General features: G+C 38.8%; 2 protein-coding genes across 2 annotated transcripts; one reads left to right on the top strand and one right to left on the bottom strand.

The window, feature by feature from the left end:
* Positions 1-121: 121 nt before the first annotated feature.
* Positions 122-4754, top strand: LOC122078829. The gene is made up of 2 exons (XM_042644987.1): positions 122-275; positions 4305-4754. Exon 2 carries the CDS (start codon positions 4362-4364, stop codon positions 4611-4613), a length of 252 nt encoding a protein of 83 aa, XP_042500921.1. The 5' UTR covers positions 122-275; positions 4305-4361; the 3' UTR covers positions 4614-4754.
* A 592-nt stretch (positions 4755-5346) lies between these two features.
* On the bottom strand, positions 5347-12087 carry LOC122079929 (2-Cys peroxiredoxin BAS1, chloroplastic-like). Its single transcript, XM_042646721.1, has 7 exons — positions 11775-12087; positions 10193-10267; positions 8392-8473; positions 8074-8153; positions 6707-6832; positions 5802-5915; positions 5347-5684 (listed from the first exon to the last, which is right to left on the bottom strand). Exons 1-7 carry the CDS (start codon positions 11994-11996, stop codon positions 5568-5570), a joined length of 816 nt encoding a protein of 271 aa, XP_042502655.1. The 5' UTR covers positions 11997-12087; the 3' UTR covers positions 5347-5567.
* Positions 12088-12383: the final 296 nt, after the last annotated feature.

The following is a 12383-nucleotide window of genomic DNA, read 5'->3' as shown; positions in this document are numbered from 1 at the left end:
CTTTATATCGTTGGATTAATGACACATGGATTTTAATCCTTTGGGAAGACCGGACTGAGTCAGAATCAATCCGGTCTTCTCCGAATAAACCAGAATGGTTTGGGACTTGGGTTGTTGGGTTGGTCTAATCCAGGATATTCCCGGTCTCAACCTTCATCTCTAGAAAGCCACACGATAGAGAAGGGAGAGCTTAGTGAGACAGTCGAAGAGCGGAGCTGCGGAGGAACGTTCATCGTCACTCATGTTTCATGCGACTGTCAGGTCTACTCGTCTAGGTCAGTATTTTTGTTCTTCTTCCTTCGGTCGCTCGATTCTTATTTTGGTTATGGCCCTTCGTAATCTGTTAATCATTTCTTTGGAAGATTTCTTGTTTCTTTTTTCTCTTCCAACTCCGCCATGGCCGCTGGCTCCTAAAGCTCTAATTTTAATTATTTTTCTGTTGGATTTATACCATGCTCCCTTTGTTTTAACTGTATAGTTTGTTCAAGCAGTTAACCTCACATAGGAAAAAAATGCAATCTATTGATGTTTGCAGAATATGGTCAATTTGTAGTTTGAGATGCTAGGTTTTTTTTTGTAATGACCCATATGCCAATTTTAGTTATGATTATTTTCTGGGCTAGACTTCTTTATATTTGGTTAACGTTGACAGATTTCTACCACTTCCGCCTTTGTAGAATTATTGAAAATATTGGCGAAAGGTTTTATGCATGGCTATGTTCATACATGGCTGTCACTTCAGCCATCAGATGGGGGGAGAGAGGGAGGGTGTAGTGATACATTTTTCGCCCCTGGACGAAGCGACGTCCTTATAGTGCACAAAAATCGGACCCAAAAATGTTTTCCTGAATTGTTGATGAGTTTATAAGTCTGAGGTTAGTTTTTTCCCATTACATCAAAGGTCTGAGGTAACTTTAATTCAAAAAGTTTCATTTTGAAGGAAAACCATAATGAAATTTACGTCTGAAGACTACCAGATTGTATAGGTGCAGTAACAATTCTTGCATTGTCCATTTGCAAAACATTAGTATGAAAGGTATCTCCCAAGTAGTTGAATTGTTTTGATGTGCTTTCTTCTTTGTTTGGAATTTAGATAGTGTTGGGTATGATGATGAATCTAGGCATTGGGATATAGGTTATCTGAGGGACCTACGATATTTTGGAGCTTGGGTTCCTCTTGTCACTTGGTTTCTCATTGGCATCTGGTCGTAGAAACTTGAAGAGATGCCTAGCCCCTTGAAGAAGAACTATTTATTGAAGGGGGGGTATTTGACATTGATTCTATCTAATTGGCCGGTAGACTACTTTCCACTGTTTAATTTCCGAAAGATTTGAGAATCTTGAGTCCTCTGGTTTACTGGAATTTTCAACTGATTGCAAATGCAGGCTGGAACGCATTACTGCTAATGAATTATCTATACCTTGTTAATTTTCCATGATGTTCCTAGTAAAGACTGTTCTAACTTTATAAGTTTCAGAAGCAGTCCAAGATAACAGTATCTCAACACCCAAAAGTGATCAGATTTAACAGAAACTTCAGTTTTGAAGAAGAGATGATTCACAACAGGGGAATATCTTCAACTAAATTTCAGATCAATGGTGGATAAATTTAGGCACCATTTGATAACGTTTCTGCTGTTTCTGTGTATAGAAACAGCAGAAACGGTCACGTTTTCATAAACAAAAATGGAGTTTTTGGTATTTGATAAACCTATTTTTCGAATAGTTTTTTGCAGACATAATTTCACTAAAAAACCCAATAGTATCATCGGATGCCCAAAAGGGAGAGAGGGTTCGGTTGCCTCTTTTTAGGTTTAAATAGTTGAGAGATTTATCGGGGCACAACAACCTTTTTTCTCTCTCAAATTCGTTTCTAGAAACGACGTCGTCAAAGTCATTTCTGGAATTGTAAATAGGTATAAATCTTGATTTATGTTTCTAGAAACAGGTGAAACGGAACAACTTTATCAAACACTTTTTAGGTTGTTTCTCCGTTTCTGGGAACAAGAAAACGTGAAAATGGCAGAAATGGCAAACGGTGCCTTCACAACTTCAAACTCTACTATCTCACCAACCACCGGAGCCAAATATTAGTTTCTTATTTTACTTCCTATTTTGTAACTCGAAAGCTAGCTTTAGCCAAAGATTAGTTTCTATTTCACTGTTGGCAACCAAATTTCTGTAAGACTCTAGGTAGTTTCTATTTTATAACTTTCTTATGTCTCAAGTAGTTTCTCTCAAGTCTAAAGTTGAGACCCAACCCTACAAATATGGCATATGTAAGCTGTTGCGAAAAGGCGTTGTTGTTGTTGTAAGATGTTGCGACAAGTTCTCTTTTTCAATGAAAGCAAACTGCTGTTTCTGTGCAAAACCCTGCGGATTCATGGTATGTTGAGGTGGATCCCTCAGTTGTCTAGGGCGGATTCCTGTGTTTCTTTTCAACTCTTTATTTCAACTCTTTAATACCCCCCGAGATAATCGTCTAGACCTGCTGCTCTGTTTTCCAGAAAACTCAATTCATATTTCAGACCTGATCGCACCTTTCAATTTTTTTGAGAAATTAAAACTACAAGTTTTATTAGTTTGGGGCCTGATTCGTATAAACACTCGACCTGAATTTGAGAACAATCAAGTCAGTATTTTGCATAGTTGTCAAGCATCTAGGCAATCCTAGGCTTTGGAGGGGAAAAATCAAGGCAACACCAACTAGGCAGTCGGACCTTGATAACTATGGTAGTTTGAAAGGTCTCAGTTTCTCTAACTGAACCCTAAATTCTCGTTAGCCTTAAAATTAGGTCTCTGATTTCTGTTTCTTGTTTGTCATATCAATCTCTAATTACCGTGTTACTTTTGTCCCTAATTAATATGTTCAGTCCCTAAAAGTCCCTTTACAAATTCTACTCTACTCTAGTCTGTTTTAAGGTTAGGGTTTCAGATGTTGCACCTGGATGTCCACATATAAGCCTGTTCACCGGCTCAACAAATGAAATCAAAAACTTGCTGTTAAAACTCTTAAGTCTTCCAGATTTCTATTACTTTTGGTAGATTCATAAAGTATTGTTCTCCTCTTCTGCTTTTCTATTTAAGTTGTCTTTCTGTCTTTCTGTCTTTCCTCTTTTGGCTGTTCCAAATTCTTTGTCCATGTCTTAAATCAAGTAATGAGTGTTATGTTACTAATTTGCCCTCTTGCATTTTTTACCGCATTCATTTATCCCCGACTTGAAGTTTAAATGTGTAATGGGGGGGCAATGTGGTGAAATGAGAGAGTTTTTAATGCTTTAACTACCCCAACTTTGGGCTTTTTCAAAGGCCCAAAGTTGCAGTTTATTAATTTTCTTGTCTGAAAATTGAAAAAGGTTTTAAATTTGTTTCCTTCACTAATAAAACTTGCAGTTTATTAGTGTATTTTGAAAGAAAACTATGTAATTCAATTCAGTTTCCTTATTCCTATTTATGGTTACATGACTTTGCTGAGCCTGAGCTTGAATGGCTTTTAATTTTGTGTTGTCATCCTACCACCCAACTGATTCTGCGACAGAAGCCCAGCCAGACAACTTATTCAAATAGATGCATCAAAGGAATCCCCACAGTTTGGGGTGATGGCATTCAAATAAAACTTATGCATAATGACTGACAGGTGTTGTGTTTAGGTTCCCTTTATTTTAGAGGGCGGACCTCGGCGCAACCGTAAGGTTGCTCCATTGCAACCTAGTGTTTGTGAGTTTGAGTTGGGAAACAGCCTCTCCACAAAGCAGGGGAAAGGCTGCATATATTATGACCCTCCCCAGACCCGCCACTGCGGGAGCCTTGTGCACTAGGTACGCCTTTTTTCTTAGTAAAGATCAATACAGAAGAAATTCCTGAAATTTACAGGCTGGCTGTGGACAAAATAATCAGTCCAGAAACAATGGTTATTCAAACTATTGTTTCGTGCCCCACTCTGCAGTTAAGCAATGGAGGCTGAATGGCAGAGAGGTGGCTCCATGCTGCACCTCTGTTCATGCCCTTTTCTGTGCAGGTTACTTTATTATCCTTATTGGGTGATTCTGTTTTGGGGGGCCATGTTGGATCAATAGTAGTACTTTTCTGACTCACTATGAAATGCTTGTGGAAATCTATTCCTGTGCAAAGATTCTTGTAAGAGATGCTAAGTTTCTGCAAACTCTGAGGCGAGTGCACCTTCTACTTGTACAAAATAATTACCAACTATATTTTGTCACATATTTTCAATCAATTGCCTATGTCTACATCTATGTTTTGTTGTTTGGAATTCTTTGTGAGGTGTGTGCATTGGTCTATTACAGGTGCTTCCATTTTGCTGCTGCAATCTTCAAGGTAGCCTCATACACTTGAGTCTTGACATGGGAAACAAACCACCGGAGAAACCTGTGAAGCAACAGGAAGAAAAGGAAGAGATTGTAGTGAAAGTTGTGCCTCCCCTAGACCGAGCTTATGTCAGGTGGCTTACTCGAGATCTCGAGAGGATTCATGGCTTTACGCCGAGGAATCCACGTGCTTTAAAGCCACCAGATCATTACATCGAGTACATGCGCATGAATGGGTGGTTAGATTTGGACTTAGATGATCCTGATTTGGCACACTTGTTTAAATAGTAAGTCTACATTGCATATTTTTGTACAAAAAAGAAGCTGAGTGAATGTTTAGCTGTACTTTAATCTCCAGCGAGAGCAACTTCAGCCCATTTCAATTCAGGACCTGTTAATTCGAATGTAGTAAAAAATGTTTTCTGGATACTGTTTTTGTTTATGCTTCTGAATCGTGTAGGACATATTACATCTGTGATGAGTTCTTCATCATGCCAGCTTGTGTCTTGTAAAAGTTGTGTGCGCAGGTAATCGTGAAAAAAGTATGAATCTATGCCAACCATCTATCTCCCACCCAGTTGGGCAGAACTTGAGGCACATGCCCAGGTGTTGGGATGCATGTCCAAGTTGTACAAGTCATTGGATGGGTGAGAGGTAGATTGTTGGACATCCAAGTCATTGGTGAGTTGGATCCTTCTCAGATAAAGATAACCTACTGGTGGTATCTTAACCTGCATGGCCATTAGCTGACCATGCTTATCTAATGGGGATGCTTTGTCATTGCCCTCCAACACCATCTGGTTGGCCACTATCGTGACTTCTTGGTGCAAAGCTTCCTAGCCACTACCTTTATCAACCACGATCCTGGATGCTTTATCGCTGCTTCTAAACCATAATACGTTCCGCTTTGACCAGAGCATTCAGTTTCTCAGGTCTCAAATCGTCCATTGAGTCTCATCACAAATTTCCATTCAACTTCTAAAGACCACATTTAAGCAATGAAAATCAATGCAACTGCACAGCCACCACAAATCCTAACCTGTTTTATTGAGGAAATATACCAATATAAAGAAGCTCCGTACAGTCAGTCGTTCAGGAAACTTGCGGCAAAATTGTCGCATGTTTTTATTTCCATAAACTGCTTCACCAGAAAAAAAAAATATTTACAAGAATACAAAAAATTCTCTGAGCTCTCCTAATAACAGTGATGAGATGAACGCATCACTTTGTTTTTGTTTATGTTTATATAGCCGCAAAATACTCTTTGCTAAGCTTGGGATCTGGCTTCATGGACTTCTCTCCCGGCTTCCATCCGGCTGGGCAAACCTCGTCTGGATTCTCTTGTACGTACTGCAATGCCTGTAAGAGAAATGCAAGAAATTTATCATCATTTCATGTGACACAATGAAATCATAAATAATAGACATAGCAGCACCACTAGGTGCAGGATCTTGCTGCCTGGTTAAACATGTTCACCTGGAGTGTTCTCATTGTCTCATCAACACTCCGGCCGATGGCCAGATTGTTAATGGTAGAGTGTTGAATAATTCCTTCCTTGTCAATAATGAAAAGTCCCCTCAATGCAACACCCTGTAACACTGACCAATTATTAGCAAGAAAAAGTCTAAATGCTTCCTTCAGGGTAGAAATGCAATAAACCTTGATAAGGACATAAAGTGCAACAAAGTTACAGAACATGCAGGAAAAATGGAATAACATCAGTCCCAAGTCCCAAGTCCCAAGTCCCGAGTCCCAACTATTGATACCACGAATTCTTTTAAGATATGTCAGGGAAGAAGGGACAAGCATAAGTCAAATATTGGACAAACCTCTACTTGGAGAATCAGGTCCCATCATGTTACTGCAAAAATGTTCAATCAGAACCAGACACACAGAAACAGTCATAGAGAACATATCAGGTCAATCAGCCAAGTTCTTCAATATTGGTCAGGTTTTAGTGGATTGGAGCTTGGCTCCGTGAAAAATTCTCCTACCTTGAAACCAATGTTACCAGTATGCCAAAAGTTGCTGATTGAGATAAAACAAGGAAATGTCCCTACATTCATGTACATGATTGGCATATATCAAGTGAACTATAAGGGTGATAAAATCATCTAATCTACAGACCACACAGTCTAGATCTGAATACGCTTACAAAAATAAACCAGTTGCTAAAATGCAGGCATTAAAAAATCAGGCCTAGGAACATTTTTAGCCTTCTTTCCCCTCTCGGGAATTTCCCAGCAGATTTCAAGGTGGCATGGCCACCGAATTTTTAATGAAAATCCTGCACTCATTAGGGGACTGAACTTTCTCAAAAAACCAAGACAATGCATAAGAAATCCCAGATTGGAAATGGCAGGAAAGAGTCAATAGCATACCTGATCGGGGATCAATACATCATAAGATTTTGAAATTGATTTAGTCACATCAGAAATCAATGGATACTTCAGATCACCAAGTCCACCAGACTTCCTATCTGTCTGCACCCATGCAAGGTGCGAGAACTACAAGAAGAAATATAAATACCATAAGGGTGTAAACAACATTTCAGATTTCCTATCGAATAATATTTCATTTCTGAATAAAAAAAATGGGGAAGTGTTTCTTGTGGAGGAGTGCGGCCCCTTTGCTTGCGTGAGGGCCAATGGGAGCACATAAGGAAGCATCAACAGAAATGTCATGTTCCATTTCATGGGGGTGGTTCATTTCGTGCCCCCATGTGTCTGGGCACAGGAGCTACTCCTGCACAGAAATCATTTTCCCTAAAAAAAAAAAAAAAAACCTGGATATACATCCTGAATCATTCAGCATTGAAACTTTCAAGAAAAAGAAGCCAAGGTACATTCAAACCTAAATGCAAGATGAGCAACCATCACCATCATCAAGATAAAGACAATACTAGACCATACAACTTGTTGAAATGAACTCCAAAAGCTCCAAGGACCAGAAAATTTAATAACCAGATATTACAGGTTCCGTTTCACATTAATTTCCTTATTCTCCTTTGTTTTCCTCATGGCCATGTTTACAATGGTGAAAGGAAACTATTTGGGCCTTTTCTTCTCCTGCAGGAAACTATTTGATTTATAATGTATAAGGCAACACACAATTTCCAAGTATGAGCTTTAACTTCGTGTTGCCCAGTTGAAGTCTTCTCTGAACAGGGCTATGCAACCCATATTTTCAATCTCCAATAATTGCAACCAGATAGAAATGCAAGTTCTTCAAAGCTCAAATAATGAGTTCTGATCAACTGGAAGAAAGGAAGAAAGGAAGAAAGAACAGAATGGGAGATTTCCTGATTTCCATGCACCCAGTGCATTTATTCTAATTAGTATTACCAATTGAGTTTGAAAAACAGTTTCCATTACAATGAAACAAGAAAATAAGCTTGGGATTTTTTTTATTTTTTTTTTTGGGGGGGGGGGTGGGGGGGGGTGGTGGGAGTGGGGTTGGGGGAGATAATAGATCAGCTTGGGCATTGGATAGCTTGACTTTGTGAGATTGAAATAGATGGGTCAATTTTTTAACTGCCCACAGAAACATACTTACCATTAATTAAGAGGTGTAGAGAGATGAGATAGGGTTGACTAATAAATGGGTACATTATGATTGACAAAGTAGTAATTTCTTATCTGAAGCTGAAATTTCAAGTTTCAATAATAGACAATGCAAAAAGAAATCAACAAGGTTGCAGGACTGCGGCAGTAAAAAACTTTTAAGTTAAAACTGAAAAACAACTCACCACACTGTCAATGGAGACACCAAGTATCTCTGTGTTTAACTTCTCAAAATCTGAGTATCGGTCGCTGAAGGCCGTGATCTCTACAAGCATGTAAGTCTCAGAATAGTAAAGATAGAATTTATTATGAACACACATATAAGGGGAAACAAAAAATTAAATTTGAACATATATAAGTATCTCACATTCAATTAACATTCTTTTTCTCTTTAAGGTAGGGCCCAAGGAGAGTTGAACTCATGACCTCTTAATTGTGAGATATTGGTCTTTGCCAACAGAGCTACCCCCCTTGGCTTAACATTCTTCAAGTGTCAAACTCACCAGTGGGGCAAACAAATGTGAAATCCAGAGGATAGAAAAAGAGAATCACATATTTCTTTCCAATATAGTCCGATAGCTTGACCTGTTAAAACAAACCCTCAATAAGGACATAACAAACACATATGCCTACCTGATATTTATTCTGTGATTCGTCACACTGAGCCCATGGCACACATTGTAATACTGAAAACCACATTCAGTTTCAAACGAACAGATGTAAAATACTTAATAATGAATACATGCCATACCATTTGGTCATTATTATGTTAGAGATACACCATACACATGACATAAACTGAGGTCAAAATCTAATTTTACAACACTTGTCCAAAACCCAAAAAGAAAAATCCAATTCCAAAACAAGGAACAATTGAAGCACAACAAGTGTTATCAATTCGGCCGAATAATTCGCGAAATATTCGGCCGAACCGAATTTTTCCGAATTTAATCAAAAATTCTGACCGAATCCGAATTAAAAATAAAATTCGGTAAAATTCGCGATTTTTTCAAACGTGAATATAAAACGCGAATAATTCGGACCGAACCGGATTAACCCGAATTATTCGGTCCACTTAAACAGTATTTTTTTTTTTTTTTTAAAACCCAATAAGCTTTTTTGACCGCTTTTTTGACCGAATCCTTAAATTAATCAATCGAATTATTCCGAATAATTCCCGAATCCGAATTTGCTAACTATGAGCACAACTAACCATTTCAACATTTTTTTTGGGGGGGGGTGGGCATCTTGTGAACTCATAACCTTCCGGTAAATATGGTTCATTACGAATAAGATTTTTAGAGCAAACACCAAAAAATACGAGAATAAACAAAACCAGATCCGCACAACACACAGAGATTTAACAATGTTTACACACCGACGTGGTGTGCTACGTCCTCGGGCGAAGAAGAAGATATTTCACTATACAGAAGAGAGATTACACTCAAGCAGCAGCAAGAAAACACGCCCTGAAACCCTAGCTCGAAAAACCCCCAAATCACAATGACTTTCTCAACAAGACAACAGTACATTATATACTCCAAGTCACGGGTCGACCCATCAAATCATGAGCAATCCGATCAAACCATACCGCGGGGCTACATCCCCACACCCTCATACGAGATCAATGCTAGGCTCCTTTGCTTCCATCACAGATCTCAGAAAATTTCCCATTCAGATCGCCACCAAAATATGTCGAAGCGGGTCAATCTTCAAAACGGGTCAAGAATTCGAGACAAACTTAACATAGACTTATCCAACAACCATAGGGGTAGAAAGAGTTGAATATCCTTCTGCAATTAGGGGAGAGTGGTCCGCATCATAGTCCAGGGACATTATTTTCTTTTGCAATTTTGAAAAGACAAATAAAATGGCCTTTGATCAATTTGATCTGAGGAATAGATGAATGGTGACAGCGAAACTAACATAGCTTATGATTAAGATTGGGAAGAAATATCTATTGTTAGGTAGTTGAACATGACCAGACAACTGGGTCACTATTCTAATTTCGAACTCTCCAATAATAGGACCTTCTATTATTGTACTCAAAGAAAACTAAAAAGATGACTTGTTCAATATTTAAGTTCTGCAAAGTTGCTAACTTAACTTCTAGATATATGGAAATTAAAGGATATGATACGAATATTATTCCTGATTGATCCAACTTTTTCGTTCTAGTGGATCCGTTTACTTCAAGGTAAAAATCACAGAGGAAAATTTTGAGGTAAACAACATTTTTACTTGGAAATTTTTTCCGTTTAAGTGGTTTGTTTACCTTAGACAAATGGAACCTAAAAGACATACCTTAATGAACTCTTGATCAAAAACTGCTTCAGCTTCAAAATCAGGAGCGGTATTGCCAACCAGTGGGAGTTCACTCTGTGCAAGAGGAGGAAAAGCAAACAGCAAAGATCAGGGGACCAAAGAAGAAAGAGTTATAATTTAAAATGACAAGAAATAGTAATCAATCAAAACTTATAAGGCATAGAAATTGCACAATTGTCCATGTGGACAAGCATGATTCCGTGGTTACAGAGCCATTACAGGTTCTGTCCAATTACAATTCATGTTCAGAGAATTAGATACATGCATCCATCATGGACTTTACTTAGTTAGCTACTGAAGCAAAATATTTTGCTACAAGACGATGCATAGTACATAATCATAACAACGACTTCAGATATATTCCTGTAATGAATTTTTTACGACCCATAGATGGAAAGTTAAAGCAGTATTAACTAGATATTTTGCAAAGGAATTTTCTTTAGATATTCAAACCCCAAAGGACACAGTTCACATTTAAGTATTCTTCTAATCCTTTAAGGGACTGAACATTCACAGAAGCCAAGTGGAAACCCAGCAAGACTGTAATACCTCAGGGATCTATCACGTAGTTATGAATCCAACCACAAGGGGATGTCGTATCAGCAGAACCAAGTCCCCTTATATGCTTTAACAGCTCCATGCAAGTATCTTATTCATGAGCTCTGATTACAATAAGTTGGGCCGTCTCACCTTGGAATACCTTCACAGAATCCCCTTGGAAACCCAGTAAAACTTGTAATACCTCGAGGATCTATATGTAGTTGACTAGTGAGAGTGCAATTTGAATCCAACCACAGAAGATGATGGTGTATCAGCAGCAACCAAGTTCCTTACATCTCCTAACAGTTCTATGCAAGGATGACGTTTGTGCACTTTGGCTACAACAAGTCGAACAGTCTCAACTTGTACAACTTTCTCCCTCCTTACTGTTAAACATGTAATTGAAGTACTTCTCATTTTTGGTTCAAGATAAATATGGGCATGACACAACTTGATCACGAATATAGAACAATTCAAAAAGCCCCTCAAGCTTAACATACTCTATGATAGGGGCATTATCTATTAACCAATTTAATTACACAGATATGCCATCAGACTCCCAGCATAAGTCACTCGAAATTTCAGCCAAAGAATCACCAAAAAGAAAACTAAATGAAAATAAGCTGAAGTAACACAGTCACACAGCAGAGATATAAGTACGAAAAATTAGTTCATATTCATTGTAGCTTCAGTGACTGTTGATTCAGCGAATAAATCGCACATCACCAAACACGAGAAAACGAAAATTCAGCAGAGAACAATACTATTCGGTCCGTGTTCACACGAGTTCGTCATTTATTGATTCAACAGTACATCAACGACCTAAGAAACTCGAAAAACGAAAACACACACAAGCACACGCATTTTACAATACAAAACAGTTAAAAACATATCCTTCGTAGAATTTTTAAAGGAAAGACCAATCGAAAACCAAGCAACACGTCGATGGGGGAATCCACAGTGACAAGTGAGCCAGGTCAGAGTAACTCCGAAAAGAAATCTATAGAAGCGAATCTCTTACAGCATTGACAATGAAGCTCCTTCTCGAAGAAGATCTGCGGGAGGAAATTGGCCTAGAAGCGCGAGACTGGAAGGGCCTCCGGAGACCGTTGAAGCTTCTGGGGATGGTTAGGGTTTGGGATAATGGCATTGAAGGAAGCACGGAAGCCATGGGCTTCGTAGATTTGCATAAGAGAGTGCCAGGGCTCGAGGAGTGAATGGCAGAAGGAGCTGCGCAAGCCATGGCAGCAATGGGAACTGTCCCTCACTCGCTCTCACCCTCTCGTTGGCGGAGAAAAGGTAGGGTGTGGATAAGCGTTTATGCTTATGCCGTTCTTAAGGCAAATACTAAAGGGCAAGCTCATAGGTGGTAATTCAGGTGGCTTTTAGGGGTACTTTAGTCATGCAACGAAATACTTTTTTTACGAACCTGTGAATTGTAATTGTGTAAACGGTAGGTAGATTGCCTGCCGACCAACCCAAACAAATCACCAATCGTTTCGGACAAGGTCTAACAGATCCTGTGACGGCCGAAGGGGAATACAAAAACCGTCAAATGCTCCGTTTTTGGAGGACAGGAGCATATTCAGCTCACCTCAAGGGGCCAGTACTTTTTTTTACAATTCATATT

This window comes from Macadamia integrifolia, chromosome 5, assembly GCF_013358625.1.
Source record: "Macadamia integrifolia cultivar HAES 741 chromosome 5, SCU_Mint_v3, whole genome shotgun sequence".
NCBI lineage: Eukaryota > Viridiplantae > Streptophyta > Magnoliopsida > Proteales > Proteaceae > Macadamia > Macadamia integrifolia.
The sequence above is the reverse complement of the archived record's forward strand: the minus strand, read 5'-3'. Positions and strand labels throughout refer to the sequence as shown.